General features: G+C 36.8%; 2 protein-coding genes across 5 annotated transcripts in view; one reads left to right on the top strand and one right to left on the bottom strand.

Moving 5' to 3' along the window:
* LOC101856577 (uncharacterized protein KIAA2013 homolog) overlaps window positions 1–9116 on the top strand; it is a 30736-nt gene extending 21620 nt beyond the window's left edge. For both annotated transcript variants that reach the window (XM_035970048.1, XM_005099458.3), the window contains exon 15: window positions 1–9116. This exon is cut by the window's left edge and continues 469 nt beyond it. The gene's annotated coding sequence lies outside the window, so the exon portion shown is untranslated.
* Window positions 9117–13768: 4652 nt separating this feature from the next.
* LOC101856807 (kinesin-like protein KIF27) overlaps window positions 13769–21592 on the bottom strand; it is a 45469-nt gene continuing 37645 nt past the window's right edge. For all 3 annotated transcript variants that reach the window (XM_035970050.1, XM_035970049.1, XM_013083146.2), the window contains one exon: window positions 13769–20233. In XM_035970050.1, the coding sequence (XP_035825943.1) occupies window positions 20196–20233 (38 nt within the window). In that variant the 3' untranslated portion in view covers window positions 13769–20195. The remainder of the gene's footprint in view (window positions 20234–21592) is intronic.

Consider the following 21592-nt stretch of genomic DNA (forward strand, 5'->3'; position numbering starts at 1 on the left):
ATTTGAGAAGGTTTTGTGAAGATTGAGTACATACATTGAAGACATAATATCCGACAGTGGTCTACAATTTTATGAAATAATTTACCAAAGCAGAGACTGGGGAAGATTGAGGCCTGTTGTGGCAGGGAGTGGGACATCAATGAACACGGCTATTGTGAATGATGACAGGAGATGTGAAGTACAGTGGCTGCTGGTCACACACCACTTACCGATTGGGTAGTTTGAGAAGAGATTAGTCTTGGCTGTGTGGCCGGTCTCTCAGCACTAAGATGAGTGGTTTGCTAGCTAGTCATTCAGTACTGGCCGTTGAGTGATAGCGGAGGGAGGGGGCTTGCGGAGAGGATGCAAAGTGGTTTGCTCCCGTGTTGCCCAGCCCAGGCTCTCAGGTTTACTGAGTGAGGGGATGGGTGGTGGCTTCACTCTTACTTGTAGCACAGGGTCAACTTCTCAACCCAGATGACTAACTGGTTATGGAGTTGATTTTAGGAGGGGATACGATTCGGTTTGATGTCACTGTTAAAAAATAGTACTTTTTTAACGTGGTTCTGTCTTTGGGTGCTGTGTAACGATTTAATTAATGTCAGACATAGGTTACCTTTAAAAAAGAAAGTAGATTTATTCATCTTGGCAACAATGGCAATGTACTTGAAAAGGACTTTTAAAATTCACTTCTGGTATTTCATCCTATTTTCACACTCCCTCCCACTTTCAAAAATAGTGCTATTGTAACTCTATGTTACAAATTTTGCAGCGTTATTGCTGAACATTTCTGACAGGATTTGTGGTAGAGTGGATGGACATTTTGTTGTTGTTGCGATGTATAAGTGTGAAAGGTAAAATTTGTGCTGTACCTTATTTAACTGTTTACTGGTGCAGAATAAGGAAAAGTATGCTTATGTGTGTGTTTGTAGGATAATGGTTTCTGTGGTACTGATTTCAATTCCACAGAAGGAATGAGTAAAGTGAGAGTGAAAGAAGAAGTGACTCTATAAGGAATGATATATGCAGAAAGAAAGAGCTGATGTGTTTTTATATGTACCTGTGTACTTTGTCTGAAGAGGAATTTGTGTTTGGACCTGTAGCGGTCGTGTAGTGGCCGGGAGATATGACTAATGTTACATTTACGTTATGTTATAACTTTCAGAATTCGCAACGATAGTATTTCTATACGGAGACAGCTTGGTTCTCATTCCCATGACTTACAACAGAATAAACAGAACGCATTTTTTTCTTCGTTATGATGTGTGTTTTGAGGTGTACATGTTGACGTTTTATTTATCAAATGGAATGTAGAATGTAGTTATTTCAAGAGACTCAAAGATATGTATGGTGGTGTGCTCCTTGGTATTCCTTGCTTCAAAAGTTGCTGGTAATGTGGGTTGTTCACCTATTCACTAACAAAAATAGAACTGTAAGGTAGTGAATTTTTTAAAAGCATTACGGACTCATGAAGCCATGCTTACAAACTGTTTTTAACTCTAAAGAACATGATGGAAACATATAAATTTATGTCTACTGTGATTAACTGTTTTAGGACATAACAAACACATATGAAGACATGCTTACAGTAATTAACTCTTTAAGGTAAGAGAAAACACATACGAAGTTATATACGCGTTAAGTGCCCCTAAACACAACGTCTTCAAAAGTTGTCGAATGATGAGAATGAACATCCTCAATGGAGTAAAGAATAGCTCAGGATAAATCTTTTGGCTGAAGTAGGCAGATTCTTGAACTACTTTGTACACTGATTGATAGGTGTTTGTAAAGACACGATTTTGATTGGGTGAGAACTATTTTATTACAAAAGCTATTTCTTGAACACATATGCATATGTCATATTTTGCACGTAAATATTCAGAACATACACGAAAATAAAAAAATAATTTATATACACTTAATCTATTCACATAACTCTAAGAACGTAATAAATGATACACAAGCAGAAATTAGAATCATGTTAAGGTTCATGGAAAAATAATGTTCTTATTGTCATACTCTGTCGAGTGATGGGTTGACGTCATATTTGATAGTTTTGATGCTCTTGAATGACAGAACGGAATGAAATTGAGGTTTGAATTGGAGTACTCAGGTCTTCATCCTTTTGTTTGAAATGTTTTTTTGAATGTGCTATGAAGTTTGAGAGAATGAAAATTTGTTTTGTGGGAATGTTGTCAGATATCCGTGTGGAAAACATATTCCAGTCGATGACGATGCATCATGAGTTTGGTGTTTACTCCTTATTATTTCTGATGTCTATTTTTCTTTGTAATCGTTATTATGTTGGTTTTACGTTGTGGGTGATGAGCACGAGAAAGAGTAAAGTAATGACGGTATTCCGGTATGCAAAAGTCGGGAACATTTTGATGATAATGTAACCTTTCTACATTTTGTGAAATGCATTGTATATAGGTGACATATCGGTTTGAAAATCCTCTATGGAAGGGGCTTTTGTCAATTTGTGTAGGGTCAAATTGCGCTGTTGTATTACATTGCTTTTGAATGAGCGTGCAGACTTTTTGAGTGGGCTGTTCCATGAGGAAGCAAAAGCCTGACTGTGAAGTAATTGAGACAGGATGATGACACAAGCTCATGTTATACAAATGGATTGTTAGTAAAGTTGATGTTACAGAGTTATCTCCAGACCTTTCCATCTTTGTTAGTGAAATGTCACACGTTATGGTAATGTTTTAGGGTTTCAATTCTATTTGTAGAAATGCATATTTATTTCCATTGCCTTAGTTGTGTATTGCTTACGTAGATACATACAGTGTTGAACTGTTGAGACTCCGGAAAGTCAAAATATGATTGAGGATGTGGGGTTTGTAGGGGTTGATGTAATATTGAGGACAGGTAGCAGTTACAAGATACCTTGTGGTTTTTTTGTTTTTTTTAATGTAATGAGACCTCATTGAATATGTGCGCCCTGATTTTTTATTGAATCTAGGAGGGGGCTTTATCTTACAATTCTGGTCAATGTAACCATTGTCATCGTTATTATCATTGTCACAGCACTTCTCTTTGTTGTGTATTTGGACATTATCATTGTACTTGTCATCTTTGTTAGACCCATCACTATTGTCATCAATATCATCTCATCATTCACCCTGTCACCACTACCATCATCATTATCATCATTATATCATCATCTTCATCATCATCATCATCATCATCATCATCATAGCAAATGTACAGTAGAAAAAAAACTTATGGAGACTTGGATTTTTCGGAGAATTTTCTTTTATGGTTTAAAAAAAAATATAGTGCAACATTTTGCCCATCATTATCATCATTATCTCGACCACTGTCATCCCCAGCATATAAATTATGATAACCATGTGATTTAAACTGTGATGTAGCATGTAGGTTCTCGAAGAACTACTGCTTTGATTTACCAAGGATTTGTTTTCTTCGCACCCGTCCCTTTTTGCGATTCTGGAATTTTGCTCTTTTCTTTTTGTGATCCACAGCTCAGCGTTGTGGTATCAGAGATTAAGAATGCTTTCTTTTGTTTTTTGTTGTTTTTAAATTTCTCTTTGATCTCATCTTAAAAATTATAATGATTTTTGTGAGTAGGCCACTAATTTAATATCCTATTTCGCTGGAATTTTTTTATTTTTTTTTGGAAAAATGTTCTTTAAAGTGTTGCACTACCAAAAAGACCCGATAAAACTGAAGGCACTGAAATTCAACAACTTACAAATATTACTGTGCATAATCTTGTCGTTAAAACCCAGTGCAAAAATTTCCACGTGAAGGAAACTTGCTGTGATTCCAAACTGAAAATTCTTTTACCACAGACAGTGCTTGCTATTTGTGCAGGTTTACCGCATTGCTTTTCATCCCTAAAAACGTTTGTGTCATCCAGAGTGAGGTCTGCCATCATCCAAACTTTTTGATGAATCAAAAGAACATAAAAAAAAAAAAAATGTTAGATTACGTACTAGACATCTTCCACTGAAATTTCCCGGTTATTGTTTTATCCAGAAAGTATAGGAGAAACTCTCCGCCTAGTTTTACAGTTTTTCTTTGCCCTCTACCTTTAAGGCTTTGCATTTTCTTTCTTCTTGGCATTGTAATAAAATGGTGGAATCTTACTAGATCTGGAAGAAATGCCCTTACTCAATTGTTGTATCTTTTTCATTTGTTTCCTCAGTTCAACCGTTTCTTTCTCTTTAATTCATTTATATCTTTACTGTTACGCTGGAACAGAAGTTTTGCTTTCTTTATTTTGTAAAAAATTACTTTCAAAGGGCTTTTTTTGTGGGTGTTACAGATACGAAAGACACTGAGGCTCTTTGTCAGAGGTCTGTTGTCTCTAAGTTTGTATATATATACATACTCTTGTCTTTTTTTCATCGTGGTTCATTGTGTGTGAAATGTACTCTGCTTGAGGAGCCCAAATTTTAGATATGAGAAAATGATATGAATCAATTTTTTAGAATTAGACAGAAAACTTAACCTCACCAAGCTGATTTTTTGTAAACTATACGCTTCATATAGATGCTAGAACATGTTTCTTGAAATAGAGACCATCTGGATTTATGTTTACAGTGTGCTTTATAGAGGTGCTGTTATTTGGCAGGCAGTGTCAGGTAGCTGTCTTATGGGACACTCATTATCACCTTTTGGTGTTAGACGTGTTCATCTGATATTATTTGTTGATAATGATGGAAATGAACATGTCTTTTCCCTTAATGTATAAAAACTTTTGGCTGTCCTTATGTTATGATGTCATTCCACAATTATTTGCGGGTGGTTGGAGAGCGCCACTGGTAGGTCCTACTTCTTTACTTTTCCTCTGTTGTTCTGTCTGTCCACCTTACTTCTTCCCAGCACTAAATGACCATTATTGTGACAATGCGCTTCTTTTTACTCAAACAAACCCTTTTTTGGGGGGATGGGGGGTGACTTTGTGTTGTTGGTTTGTTTTTTTTGTGTGTTTTTTTTAAAAATAGTGATTTCTATAACAACGCTCAGCAAGATGCATTGCAAATCGTTTTAAAAAAACAGCACCCAATCCACCAAAAGAGCACGTGCTCAGAAGAAATCTAAAATCTTTTCCTTATATTTATACCCTGAGTTACTGTGTGTGGGCCTGATTCACCAACCAACGTTTTGCTGGTTACTTGTTTCTGTCTGAAGATTGTTGTCGGATCAAAGAAAAAATGTATAAATTAAGTCGAGTGAATTACTGAATGTTTATCTTGGCTGACCTCTGTCCATAGTAAGGGTCAAAGTACTCATAATTTGTTAAGTACATAGGGCTTACTTTTTCGGAGGTCTCGTGTGCAAGTTACGCATATTTAAGATCCTTTGATGGTCCTAAAATTAATAAGAGTAGGCTTCCGCCGCCACCCGTGTAAAATTCAAAATTAATTCCTACCGAACTGAAATAGCTCAATGTGTCTCGCGCGCTCATACGCCCTTTGGCAATTGCCAGCGCCGTTAGATTCTTTCCCGAAAAAAGGGCTTATTTTTTGGCATGGATGTACATTTGAAAACATTTATTGTTATTAATATTGTTATTATTACTATTACTTCTTTCCATTTTATTTTTTTCCACTCATGTTCTGTTTAAGAGGGATGGAGGATGCATTTGGTTTCTTCAGTCTGTGCTCGGAGTCATGTGTCTAGTTTGACTTTTTCTTTAACTTATCCTGGATCTTTTACATTGTAGATTTATATGAAGCTGTATTTTTTTTTTCTTTTCAAGGTGTTACTATTAGTATTAGAATCCTTTTTCAGATATGTAGGAAACTTGTTTGCCCACAAGTTTGTTTTGCTTTGATTTATTTAGCTACTCTGTCTGGTATATTTAGATTCTCTGATAATATGGTGATGTACTTGTATTAACATGTAAACACTATGCATGATTGTCTCTGATTTTGTTATTCATAATGGATAGTTGGCGGATGCTCTGGTATGATTTGCTTGTTCTTATGAAATATCTAATGTCCTTATCTTTTCTTTCTTTTCTTTCTATGTTACTCTCTCGAAACACCTTCTAAGCTTCTGCACTTATATATGACCTATTTGAGTAGTTCTGTTGCAAGTGCTGTGAAAGTCTAACTAAAAACTAAACTGACACTCATAATCTGATATTGCATAACTGTTACTACTGTGTAGTACAATATACATGCACAATAAAGGTTTCTGGGTCCTGAGGTGCTGCTATTACAATTAGTACTGCCCTCTCATGATGGGTGATGCAGACCTATCGTGGGTTGTAGCATTTGTAGCATTTTTTAAATTGCTCAGGACGACCACACAATGTCAAGGAAAAAATGGTTAACTACTCAAATATACAGTCGAAATTGTCCAAGATGGGGCACCTGTTATTGAGGAGAAAAGTGGTTGATTTAAACAGGCGGATGTCTTGGAAATGTCACTGTATTATTATAGAAAAAATTCAGAGGGGGGGGGGGGGATTTGTACAGGTGTTGTAGGAGTCCAGGAACGACAGGAAGTCCCCTGAACATTTTATAGTCACTCTTGAGCATATCGGCACTGTACTGCTGGCTGTTTGACTATAAAGTGTTAAAAAAAACCCAACAAATCAACTTTGAGCTGTTCCTTGTCTAGGTCTGTAAAAATCTCAAAGTCCCTATTTTGAATTCACAGCCTCCCCACAATAGAACATGTTTTTTTAATGAAAGTAGTAATAATCGGAAAGTAGTAAACAGATTTCAAGAATGGTTGTTATCCCAATGGCTTCCTCTCCTCTGGCTTTCACCTCCCCCTATCATCACTTAGTGGTTGCAGTAATTATGTATTGTTTTATATAATACTAGCCTCCCTACCCGTTCTATGAACGAGAAAATAATGTTGTCTAGACAAAAATTAATTTTGCGATGTAGCTAGATAAAAATGTCAATGCTGCAGTAATTTAAAGTTATTTGATTAAAACAGGATGGTTCTATTCTGTACCTGAGCAAAAATGATTTTTCAAAAGTGAAACTCTCTTAAGACTGCTGTGTATCATCCAAAACCTCTGGATATACATCAGTATCAGGTTGATCTTCTTCCTCTTCATTTAGATATCTACTTCATGTTTTTCTTCCCCCTCTGTATTTTCTGTGTTCACACTTGGTCTAGATTCTAGGTTTAGATCTACTCTGCCTTTGTCTCTTAGCCACAGGTGTCATTCGTCCAATGGCTCGCCGTTTGGGTGGCATAGTGATTTCATTCTCATCTAAATTCTAGATCTAGATAGATCTAACACACACACACACACACACATGATATACTGTCTTCGTCTCGTAGCCACAGGGCCACAGCACAGCCTCTAAATTAAAATCTATCACAGACTTAGACACAGCACAGGTGCCAATCATAATCAGACCTGCCGTTTGGTGGCATAGTATCTCTAGATCTAGATCTGTCACCTCTTCTAAGTCTAACTACCACAGAAAAGTAACTCTCTGTAAGCGATCCCCAACGTCTCAACTGTAGGTGCCCAAAGAAAATTTGTTTATTTCGGGCAGAAGAGCGATTTTTATATCATGTAAAACGAAATGTGTCTTGAACGCTGCATTGAAATGACGAATGGAAAAATCGTGAACAGCCGATAGTGTTTTCTATTTTTCTAAAATTTTTATGCGAATGCAAGCACTTACTGAAGTGATAGAAACTTACCTTGTTCTGTGAACTACGTTCATTAAACTTTTCATGGTTTTACGTTCCCTATTTTTTTCCAGCTATAGAAAACAGCCATCCACATGTATGCAATGATGTATGTATATATATATATATATATATATATATATATATATATATATATATATATTATATATAGTTATGGAGTTCATAGTGGTGTTAGGTTGCTTTTCCTAACATGCGTTTCATGTTCTTGACTTGGATTTCCTTTATTTTTTCCTCTCATCTTTGTTTCATTTTAATTATTTTTCTGGTTGATTATTGGAGATTACAAGCTCAAAAGTGGATTATGTCTAATTTTTGTGTGGTGTGCATGTATGAACATATGACTGCTTGTGTGTATGTGTGTGCTCATTCTCTCCAGTTTTTTTTATATAATAACTATGTCAGAAGACGTGCCAAATCCACCGTTGCTAGTGTTGCGAACTTGTTGTTACTTGTTGAAACACCCACCATTACCTGTAATTTGGTTATCAAGAGTAGTATGTTTTGGCAATTTGCATGAAAGGCATGAAATAGGAAATGTTTATTTACTTTTCTGGCCCGAATCTGAGACTTATGATATAAAATAAGATCTACTCTCAGCAGCTAAGACAGACATGCAGAGAAGACGACTTTTTATGTAAAAGGTGAAAGTGAGAGAAAAAAATTCTGCTCATTTGTACCTGTGGAAGTCTGATTGGAGTCCTCAAAGCCTAGCCCAAGTATTGTGAAAGAAATGTGAGAGCACTATCCATATCCAAGTGGACATTCACAAAAATGCTTAGTTCAGGACTTGAACGTTCATGATCTCATCATAAGTCTTGCTTTTGTAGCCAACAGCCTGAGGTGCTTTGAGAGGCTTAAAAAGTCCAGAACTTAACATTCATCCACAGGCTAATGTAAGGATCTCTGATCTCGGTAAACTGAACCAAGCTCTTGTGAACAGCTAAGGTACAATTACTACTAAAAAGAAGTATTTTACTATAAAAGGCCTGTAGTTAATTTGTTTATTACAGCACTCTTTGTTTTTCTGGAGCTACCTTTTTGGAATAAGGTTTTTGATGATTTGGGCAGGATTAAAACAGTAAAGAGGATTGAAAAAATCTGCAGTTTTTGTACTTTCCTGGTAGGATTGTAGGAATAGGAACAGAATACGTCTTTTTTTATATATGCTTGAAATGATGAGAGGTGTTATTTACTTTTGTCTGATACTTTATGCCCTTGGAGTATGTGAGGCAGGATTCTTACGATGGTGATAACAATTTCTCCTAACTCTTGCATAAAAATGTGAGCTCAGGAAAACATTTTGCAATGGCCTGCGATGTGTGTCCTAAACACTGTGTGGTTATGTGCACCATTTTTCCAAACTTGAATGTGTCCAACTGTGTGCATGTGTGTGTCTATATTTTGTTTATGTACAACATTGTATTCTCAACATGAATATGGGAGAAAATTAAACTTATCAGGTTTCCATATTTTTTGTTGTAGTTTTACTTTTGTTTAGTTCCAGTACCTGTACTGAGTTTGGTGACCTTTCAGGCGTCTGAGTTTGTTAGACTTGGATAATCTAACCGATGCAAGGTGGTTCTTGAGACTTTCAAGCGTACTTCAGTTTCTTTGTGGATGGTTGGTGGGTGGTCTCTATCAAACAACTATCATCCTTATCTTTCCTTCTTTACTCCTCAGCATGTTACTCTCTTGATCACATCGATCCACAAGAATGCCACTGGGATTTTGTGAACAACTGAACATTTATGAAACATTTGCAAACAAAACGATAAGTGTAATTTGACATAACTAGCATAAAATTAAACAGAAAACAAATGCTGAGATATGGGGTTTCAGTGAAAACAAAAGGATAGTTTATTATCTGAAACAGCTGTCTGTGCTGCTGACAGCTGAAAGCGCCTCAGATTAGACTCTGGTGTGGAGATCACCAGGAGAGAATGTATATACAACTTAAAATAAACTGAACTTCCCCCACACCCCCCTCTGAAAATGGCAGCTCGGAGTCTTCTCTCTTTTTTCTTCTTCTACTCTCCTCATACTGAGATCTAATTTTCTGAGGTGTGCTGTCAGCTCAGTTGGCATAATTCTCAATCTCAATTAAGATGTGGATGGCCCAGGTTACTTTTTCATCCTCTGTTGCCATTAAGCTCTGAGGGGAGGAGCAGTTTTATATGATAGGCCAACTGTGCAGCACTCTCAATATCTCAGGGTTCCCTTGACTACAGATATCCTTAGAAAAAGTATTTGTACTCTTGCTTTCTTGTCTGTCCAGCTGCAAATAGGTGCTTGGAGATTGGTAAAGACAGAGTATGTGTCCGTTGCCATCAGAGTGAGGTAATGAACAGACAAAAGGTGCTGGACCGGCATGACCTCATTGGTCAAAGCAATTACTTAGAATTTGTGTAAGTTTTCTATCAAACAGACCACTTGTAAATGTTAACATGACTTAGGAGTGGATGGTTGGTGGGTGTTCTGGTGAGGTTTGCTCCTTCTTACCTATCAAACATCTATCGTCCTTATCTTCCAGTCTCCTCCTTTTTTGTGTTTGTTACTCCTTTGAAACACCTCTAATCTTCAGCACTTATGTCATCTAATTATGTTGCAAGTGTCGTAAACCTCACACTAAAACTAAACTGACAGGAAAAAACATACAAACAGTGTACACAGTAAGAACTACACAATACACTAGACATACAAATAGGGGTCATAAATCCACAAGAACTCACATCATAGAATCATATTTATTGTGGAGCATGGCATGGGCGGAGCTAAAACTCTTGTCATAAAAATTAGGTTATCTTCCAGTAAACAAGCTGAAAGGATATATAAATACCAGAATAATGTCTTTTAACAACAAGCAAAATCTTGTGGGGAGCACACATTCATGAACAACCACTTCTATTAAGACATTATGAACAGAATCTTAGAACTAAACATGAAACAACAAAGATCAAATCACAAACATATAATTTATAAATCACATATGTCTTCAGACCTTCCAAGGTGCTGGTAGTCTTTACCAGAACAAAACAAGACGAAAGTTCATTTTTTAACTTAATGGATGTCCTTTACTACAACATGACACAGGACTCAACCGTTATTTTTTCAAAAAGCTGCAAGTTCTACACCACAATAACAGATAACCTGACAAGAGCTGATCTTGAAGCAAATATGAGTATTGGTTATTAGTATATATAAATCCCTTTCCGAAAAAAAAAAGGAGCTCGCTAATATTTCCTCAGTTCATCTCTGACTCTTTCTCCAGCGCGAATCAAAGGAAGCACGCAGAAATTTAGCACAGGGGAAAAAGAAAGACTGAAAGACACAAACAAACGTCTGTAGTATACTAGTAGTGAAAGAGTACAACCTACCAATGACACCCTCTAACCACCCACTCCTTCAGTGACCTAAAGTAAAAGGGTTTACTCAACAGAAGGAACACAAAGCAAATTTAAAGACAGCTGAAAGAAACAGGGCTAGCTAGACAGAAAAGATCTTAACTTGAGGTACAAATCCAAAGTCTATATAGATTAATACATGTACTTACCTCAGCAGAGGAAATAAGTATCTAAGTATTTTGTCTATTTATGGAGCCCAGATCTTCAAATGTATTGAGCCCAAAATTTTGAACTTTTTCTTTTACTGTAGTTTCTTAATCTGTGGTGTCGGTTGCATGAGCTTTCTGGACCTAAGACCTTATTCTCCTTTGGCCTGTGGAATATACCACAATCTTTACTAGGTGGAAACTCACTACAGGCTGCAAGGATGGCTTCAAAACACACACAACTGAATGCAGTTTGAAAGAGAATAATTTGTTAGTGATTCAGAGGTTTGGGTTCATCAAAAGAGGTCGGGGGACAAATAAAAAGTCAGTTAAAGTCAGTACGGTGTGTCCACAAGCACAACACCAACCAACACAAGGCATGTTAAATCATTCAAAGTCAACTATTTAAGCATGTGTGCATGCTTGAAACAAAACGTTGCCCAGAGCTGGCAAGTCATTGAATTTAGATCTCTCAAAAGTCATCGCACTGTTTCCATTCAGCAGTCCATAGTAACAACCTTCTTTTTAAGTAGTTTCCAGTTCTCTTTGCAAACAGTGAGCAGGGAAGATAGAGACACAGGGGTCAAGCATGAACAAAGGAAGTGTACCTGGGACACAGAAACAAACACGCTACACACTCTACACACCTCAACATGTGTGGAATGTAAAAGGAAAAGCACAAGCATAAAAATATATAATGTGAAAATCCACTCACATTTCCACACGATATATTCGTGTCAAAGTGTACCACCAGAACAGTTTTGTTTGAGAAAAGAGATGCACATCGACACAGTAACAGTCATTTAGAGCTGGGAAAGAGTAAGACAGACAGACAGAAACTTTCGAGGGAAAGTAAAGAAGTAGGACCTACTGCTGGTGCCCTCCACCACTCACCCACCAGACCAGACTATCGAAAGGAAGGACAAACACAGACAAGGTATCACCAAGCAGATGAGAGTATATGTAACAACATGACCAAACTCTTCGGTGGTATGCAAATAACCTGAAAGTACCGTAATGCATAATCAGTATTTACGGTAACCACAGCAACACAGATTATGAGAAAACAATACACTTGTGAAAACATAGTGAACACAAATACACATCACGAGTTGTAGTGAGTTGGCATGACAACAGATATATGGAACCACAATGAATTTTTAAATTAAGCATACTGAGACACAAAAAGGAAATAGAAGGAGCAGACCACACAACATGCACAAACACAAACAAGACCACTAGCCTTCAAACAGACTATTTTTATGTACATTTTTTAGACATCTGAACCAAACGCAAACACAAACATACACACACACACACATCCATCAGAGACACACACACACACACACTGACACATGTAGTCATTCGATACAAAGTAGCTGATTAAAGACAACCCAACTCTCTTGCTTTCAGACACAAACTCTCATGCACATACAAAGGCATGCATGTACTTCTTTCCATTATTCTTTCGGATTGCCCATGCACACCAATACACGCACACACGCACACACACACACATATAATATACACACAAACACTACAGCACAAACATATTATGCACTGTTCACTCACATACATGCACAAACGAATGTGCACAAACAGATGCTGTAACAAAGAGACAGCCACATGTTAAAAGCACGGATGTGAGCACAGTATATCATGATGGGTTCTTTTCCCCTGTACATGGAACTAGAGACACTCTGCATCACATCAAGCACAGGAAATCATGAACAAAGTATTTTGGAATGTTGTATAGAGCACAGTAGTGTGGTTTTATCATCAACATGACAATGGCATAACTTATTATACAGTGACACTTTCCCTCATCTGGATAGTTTTAGGAAGAGTTTTACGGCACTTGCGACATAAATAGGTCATATGAGTGCCGAAGATTACAGGCATTACTTAAGAGTAACGTAGAGAAGAAGGAGGAGATATAAGGAACGCAGATGTTTGAAAGAAAAGAATGAGCAAACCACACCAGAGCACCCTCAGACAGCCCAAATTTCCTTTTAAACATGTTGTCGCCTTAGAACTATTTTGTCCAAAGTGTGCTTAAGTAAAGAGGCACTTTTAGAAGAAATAGCTCTTAGGCGACGATGTGCTGACCTCTAGAAACATTTGAAACAGAGTAAAACAGCCAAAGTAATTGTCTTATAACTCAGGGTCTGAGCTGAAAGTACTTGTTGGAATGTTTGAAGAGAGGGTAATATCACAAGGCTCGAACCTTGCATGACTTGGTAAACAACAAAAAATATAGTTCTGGACATCAGCTCTAACAACGAGCCATACAGAAAAATAATGTAGATTGTTTGGCTTTTCAATTTAAAAGCAAAAAGTTTTTCCAGCCTGAGATAAGGTGGTAAGATTGCTTTATAATGTAGATCATTGAACAAATCTGGGTCAAGGATACAAATTTGAGCTGGCATGCAAACAAATTCATTATCAGAGAACAGGTAGAAAGATTTCTGATTCACAAAAACTATGTCAAAACTTTACGGAAGCCAGATAGTTTGTGTGACAGTCTGCGTATTCGGTACCAAGTATCAAATAAGTAACATTTCTTCTTTTACACAATCAGAAATCAATACTGTCAGCAAGCTGTTCAAATGTCCTAAGCCAAGAAAACAAACTTTTTCAGGAAAGAGGAAAAAACAACAACTTTCAATTCTTTCACAAATTGTTCCTACTTAATGTATCGTTTAATGCTTTTTTTCAACATTGAAAACTAGAATTTTGACCAAATTTTAATATTTATTAAGTATATACACCAGATATCACCAATTTACAATTTTTTCAAAAAATTTTGGGCTTAGTAGATCTGATCAGCTGGTTGACGATATATATTCAGAAAAAGAGAATTCTTTTTTTGTTGGAATAAGTCAAAAGACTTCTAGAATTATCTTTTTAGTCATAGTAAGTCAAGAAAAATGCATTGACATAAAATGCTTCTTAATTCTAGAGGAAATGCAAGATGAATGACAAATGGATCCAGCGGGAAACCAAAAAAACTCTTTTTAGATAAATAATGGACGGACAAGACATTTTGACCAAATCAAAACACAGAAATGTATTGTGAATGATATTGACGGTGTTATATATGGACGGCTAAGCAGCACGGTTGTTCATCTAAGAACAATACTGTACAACAGTGCTCAACACAATAATAACGACTTGCTTCGTTCATACGAAAAAAATGCAAGTGGATGGACGTTTGAGGACTGAACTCGGAACATTAAATGCAGCATACAAAACACAGATTTAAATGGAGGGATTGGTTATAAAAAAACAGGAGTGTGCTCTTATCATAAATAGACATGAATATATTACATATAGCATCTATGTAGCACTAACAAAATCTCAGCTTGATTATTGAAGTTCGGTTTTTTACAATGGAAGTAGGATATAAGTGATCAAAGTGTCTTATCTTATCTTTTTCTATGCCAAGTTGAGCTGAAGTCTACAAAGAGCCCACACAATAACTGCTACATTTCATGAAGATGAAGTAAACAGTAACATTAAGAAGTAGAAGAAGCAGACCACCTTAGAGAACCCACCTACTCCCTCCACCTTTTCCAACTACTCTCAGATCTGGTATGTCCTTCATGTCAACAGTCAAAGAACGCACATTTATAGAGAACACATATTTCTGCTGATAAAACAGCTTTCTCCAAAAAAAAAAAAAAACCCCAATAAAAACAAACCCCTAACAATTTCTCGGAGTTAGAACACAGACATTTTGAGACAGTGAAAAAGTAGCACCTTCTGTGAAAAGCGATTGCAACAGGTACTTTACAAGTCAACTGACTTATCCTTTCTATAGAAAGACAAACAGTGCCATATTTTCATAAATTCTTCACAGTGGAGAAAAAAAACAAACGTCATCCCAATAAAAGCATGCAAACGCTAAATCAGTAAAATCAGGGTTCATGAAAATGTGTGAGGCGATCTAACAAAAAGAGTAACTTCCAGCAATCCATAAATGAAGTTATAGGCCAAAAATAGACATTAGGGTCAAATTTGTAGATTTTGTATTGATGCCATATTCTTTGAGTATAACATGCCATTTATTATTTCATACATATAAATTGTAAAAACTTCACCCTTCCAAAGGGTTCGAATCTAAGAAGCAACTAATTTTGTAAGCACGCTTCACATATTAATATGATAGTAGGTTAATACCCACATGGGCATGAACAAGAGAAACGCCAGGAAAATATAGAGATACTTTTCTTCTGTCCCGAAAAAGAGCTGATGTGGAAAAATACCGTAAGATTATTAAAATCTTAGAACCTACAAAATCTCAGTCTGGTGGATGAAGTGTTGTCAATGTGCAGAGGTCAAGATTAGTCCATCTACAGTGAGACTAAATGCTGAAGTCTAGCAGTAATGAATCTGGAAATCAGATGTAAACTCTCCTGTAACACACTCTGGCCTCTGTCTTCTGTTTCAATACAGTGCTACTATGGTGTAGGTCTAAGGTCCTTATAAATACTATGAGGTAATTTAAAAGGAGGAACCTCTGAAACTAATGTCAACATTTGATAAGGCCCAGCAAAGTGGTCGAGGAGCCTTGAAAATTTAGTGTAAGAATGTCTGATTTTCTACTTGACCATCACAGTCCAGTATCATGATAGCTGGCTCAGCTAAGAGGCTGATGCCTTGTTGATCAAACTTTTTGTCATTGTCATTGTACAGGTGGTTAAAAGCCACTTTCGACACTCTAAGTTATATAAGAGGAGCGACCTCCGAATTCAATGTCTATCTCTGATAAGGCCAAGCCAAATGGTTGGAGGCTCTTAAAAACTTCCTAAAACAACCCATGGAGGATTCAAACAAACGCCACCTGCTCCATGCCCAGCATGATACCAACTGGGCTAACAGTGCAGGCTTGATAAAACTCTAGTCTTTAGCACAAAAGAGCAAAGGCAACAGAAAAGGTGACTCACAAACAAGAAGACTGCATCATGCCATCATATGACAAACAAATACATTATCCACTTGACGCCATGAATAATTCATCACAGTTTCGTTTGCACGCATTAATGAATACTTGAAAATCTGATAAAGATATGGTTCGGAAACAAAATGATCGTGTGTGGATTGTGACGTCAACACAAAATACAAGAACAAATTATTGTTTTGTGGTCATCATCATCATCATCATCATCATCTACTTCTTTCCCCGTGGTAGGCCACCAAGAAAAGCTCTCTTCCAGTCTAAGTTCTGGGTGATCTTCTCTATCCCCAGCCAGCTGTGTCCCATATGTATGAGATCTACCTCCAGGTCTCATTCCCTTGAAGATCCTATTGATATGTGGTGGCAGCACATAATTCATCACTGTTTGTACAAAATATATAAAATGCTGATGATATTAATGCTTTTCTTTTCGGTCCAAAGATATCACTGAGCTTAGGCCTGCTGTGAACTGGTTTTCCAAAACACGTTTTGGTACCCCAAAGTCAGTTTATATTTTGTGTGGATCTACCTATTCATTAATTATTGATGCGGCCCCAAGACAGAAAAAAAATAAGTCCTCATAAATTTATATAAAATAAAGATGTCAAGTAACGAAAAAGTGGTGGACTACAAAATAGGAGAAACGCAATTTTTGACCGTACATCAACAAAAAATGCTGGAATAATACCAAAAGAAAAAAAGAAAACCCCCTAATCACCAAGCAGAATTGTAGAAGAAAAGACAAAAGAGGAAAAGGTAGAGAAGTCAGATCCTTCTGGAAAATGACCAGCATCTGTCTACTCAGTTAAACAGGTGGAGATAGGAGTGGATTAAAGGAGAAGCAATATAACAGATCTTTGGCCAAATGGATGACAAACGTATTAATAATTTTACTAAATTGAGCCGCATCTCCTCCTAGTTATCATCATCAGAACCCAAATCTTTGAGAAGGAATATATGCTGACAAGGTATTTTTAGATTTGTGTTACAACCATAGAATAGTTAAAACATTAAGACAAAGAAAAGTTACAAAAATATTCACCAAATATAGACTCCAAATCTTTGAGTTTGGTTCACGAAAGTATAAAAAATAAATTACACATGTCTCTCTTTTGAAAAAAAATTATGAAATTTTGAGAGAAAATCCTCCTCTATTGGTAGAGTTATGATTATGTTTGTTTTTGTAAGAATTGTGCGGCACTTACAACACAAGTAGTTCATATATATAGGTGTCGAACAGATTAAAGGTGACACAAAAGATTAATAAACATAAAAAAGAAGGAGGAGAGATAACGACGAAAGATGTTTGATAAGAAAGAAGAAGCAAAACACACCAGATCATCCGCCAACTCCCACACACACACTACACACAGGTTGAGTGAGCTATAAAATATGAACTATGAACTACATTCCTATTTCTGAAGGAGCTAAAACAAGACATAACTCTCTACATGGACAATGTTAAGAGCTGAAGGTGGTTTTCTATACAAGACTGAAATACCATCAGAGCACATATCTAAAACAATAGCCTACTCTATACAACATAATACAACCACACAGAGAAAGTATTGCAATGTGTCATCAATGGATCTGACATTTTATATGAAAAAGGTGGGCAACATCTATAAGGTGTTCCAAATGATACAGAGAGCCAAACACTAACCTTCTGCTTTGCAGCTTTTCTTACAGAGCATGGGGTTTAAAATTATAGAAGATGACGTCAAAAATTACAAAGGATGATGTCTAAAATGTTCCCTGTCAAGCCATTTCAAAATCTCAAAGACCTACTCAGTGAACACACACTTTCAAACATACTCCTCTTTAGGAGAAGGAAGACCATCCCAGCCAAAGGAAGAAAGAACTCACCACCAGTATCAACACCAAAGAGAAAGACATAGCATCAAAACCAAATATTCAACCCCTGAAGAGATGCAAGATCACAGAACACAGGTCAGACCACTAACCTCATCCTTGTAATCACTGCAATAGGAATTTCCTAACATGTGCTGGTTTATTTTGTCATATTTTGGGTTTAATAACTTTTTGAAGAGGAAAACATTATCCATGAGGAGCAACTCCAATTAGCTGCAGGCACCATCAATACAGGATAAATACAAAATAGACCCTTATCAACACTTTTACCAGTAGAAGCAGAAATGTGACTTACAACCAAAACTACAGCCGTAGTGGACATTTGTTGTCTATGCATCTAGTACAAAGTTCAGCAGTCAGTCAAGGGAGTCCACATGAAACCAGTGCAACAGACCTCCACTGTACCAAGGACAATAGTTTGCTAATCTGTTTATCTAACTTGAGTTTAATACTCCTTTCAATACAAGGTAGGACCTCAGAACAATGTACTGTTTGCTTTTCAAGCTTGAGTCTTACAGCCTTTTCAACACATTCTAGTTCAGATAAGAGGCATGATCTCTGAGCAAACAACTGCCTTTGATAATGCAGGGAAAAAACATCAAAACCTCTGAAATGGACGAATTATGATCACTTAATGTAAATGCTCCCGACAAATCAAACCCGCGGTAAATTTTCCATGTTGCTAAATACTAAACACACTACAAACAACAGCTGTATATTGTCCCTTATATCTCTATCCAACATACACATCAAAACAACACATTGTAAATATTTTCAAGCTGTATGTAAACAAACACATCACAGCCAAGGGTAGAAAATTTCCCATGTTGCTATGTGACAAACAAACTATACGGGTATTACATTCAGAAAAATCACAACCAATGGCTGGACGTTACCAATGTTGTTATGTAACAAACACATCATATTGGTATTACACTGAGAAAAATCACAACCAATCATCAGATGTCTTCTGTGTTTTATAACAACAGACTACCTGTTACAAGTAGCGATAAATTCTCCCTATTGATACTATGAAGCTACAAATCATGACCAATAGCTGAACGCCGCTGTTCTCTCTCTGACCTTACAGCAACAAGAAGCAAAACAAATATTTCAACCGTGTCGAGGGTAGGGTCAACTTCCAAGACCACAAAATACACAACATACCCTCTTGACCCGTTGATAAACTTTTTAGTGTATAGGGAAGCCATCATTGGGACTGGGAACTCAAAGATCAAGACTGTGAGCAAGTACATAAGCTTACTGTTGGCCTCCTAAGATGGGTTTACATAGGGTTACCATCAAAAAGTGAACTAACAGACAATCATTTATTACTCTTACACTGTAAGAGTTACAGCTCGGGAAGGGGAAAGAGAGCATGTCAAGTCATTTCAACATGGACAGCAAAAAACATCACACTCATAAACACTCTTGGAGCAACATGCACACCTTTCACAACACATGCTGCAAAATGCCATTGGCACAAAACGAAGTAACCATCTCTCTCTATTCTAAATTACAGACTGTGTGAGAGTCAGCATGCCTGAGCAGGCAGAGAAAATAGGTCAGAGACAGAATGACCAAACCACACAGTGTACGCACCTTCATACTCTTCTTCCATAGCAGTTAAATTGAACTTGAATCACAAACATTTTCACAGATTGTCGGAAACTACGAACAGTAAGAAGTACACTACACAAATATATCAAGAACGCAGTAAATACGTGGTGTGTCAGTTCATCGTTTTTTCCTGTTCTTGGCGTGTAGCTCATCCAGAAAATACACCTCACTATCGGTATTTACAAATCCATCCGGCTGCCAGCGCATCATTCGGAAGTGGTATGACATATCACTGTCATTTACATGGTATTCATCAGTCCATTCTGCGGTTAATGTGGGTTAAGAAATGGAACCACGTATCACTTTGCTTGACACTGTGCTCATCAGTCCACTCAGCTGCCAGTGCATTGTTCAGAAATGGAACCATACATCACTGCCTTTACGTAGTATCGTTCAGTAACTCCAGCTGTCAGTGTGTACCTCGTGAAGGGAGCACATGTCACTGTCCATTACACAGTGTTTGCTTGCTACTCCAACCGATTATTCTGCAGTCTGTTTGTAAGTCAATCCGGGTCTGTGCAGATATGGACTTGACCTCTGGCCAGAACTCTATCCCCATGGATTGTGGCCTCCATCTTCTAAGGAGTCTGAGGAAATGTTTCCGAAGAGAGCAAGTGTTAGTATAGAAGTTTAAATTGAAATGATTTTCCATGACAATAAGTGTTAATATTGAAGTTAACACTGAAATGATTTTCCATTAGAATAACTTTTAACATTGAAATATATTTGAAAGGATTGTAGTGTAGTAAGTGGGACATGCAACAAGTCATTGTGAAAGCTGTCGAAATTTCACTGTATTGGGAAGCATCTAGAGCCACCAGGGAGTGAGCACTCTAAAAGTAAAAAAAGTGCTCTTTAAGTGATATTCATTATTTTTTAAATTACTATTACTATAATTATCATCATTATTATTATTATCATTTAATTATTATTATCATTATTATTAGTATTATTATTATCATCATCATTATCATTTTATTATTATTATTATCATAATTATTATTCCAAGCAATATACACTGAAACCCTTTCAGTGGTGAGGAACATCTCTCACATCGTATACCATGAAGTGAGCCGGTAAGTGCAACAACTTAACAATGCCAAAAATGAAGACAAGGAAAGATACACGGAAGACATTCATTACATTCGAAGGAGGGGTGGAACATGAAAGGAAAAAAAAATCTTAATCAAAATAGATTTTTCACAGATAGACTGTAGCACAGAATAACAGAAGATGTATGAAAAAAAAAGTCTAGCATTAAAAAAATACATTTTGAAAAGAGAAAATAAGTGTGATTCAGTTTTTTTAAATTTTAGTGTAAGTAAGACCTTTACAGCACTTGCAATACAACAAGGTCATACAAGTGCTGAAGGGTAGAGGTGTTACAACAAAGCAGCAAACACTAAAAAGATGGAGGAGGGATGAAATGATAGATGTCCGATAGGTAAAAAGTAGCACTCCACACCAGAGCACCTGCCAACCACCCATGCGCTTCAGTTCAAAGAGAAGCATGTCTGTTTTACAACAGTCATTTTGCAGCAGCAGGTAAAAAAACAGAAGGACAAACAGGAACAAGAGAGGAACAACAAAGAAGGACCTTCCAGGGGTGCCCTTTAATCATTTAGAGTACAAGAGATAAGAAAAGATAACAAAGTAACCCCTGATTTGTAGTTGGCTGCGAGTAAGCACAATAAAATTACTGCCAAATTTACTAAGTAACAGAAAATGACAATCCGATGGTTTTAAAAATGTCAACATTGTTGAGCAGTAGCCTATGGTGTGTAAGATGGTATGTCATGGGTTCAACAGCCTTTTCAAGAATGGAAATAACCTGTAAGGCTATATAAGAAGTATGATCTCCAAATTTGACATCCATTCCTTATGGAGCCAGGCCAAGTAGGCTAAGAAACTTGAAAGACTACCCAAACAGCCCTAGGTCAAGTGGG

The sequence above is a fragment of the Aplysia californica genome, unplaced genomic scaffold, assembly GCF_000002075.1.
Source record: "Aplysia californica isolate F4 #8 unplaced genomic scaffold, AplCal3.0 scaffold00214, whole genome shotgun sequence".
NCBI lineage: Eukaryota > Metazoa > Mollusca > Gastropoda > Aplysiida > Aplysiidae > Aplysia > Aplysia californica.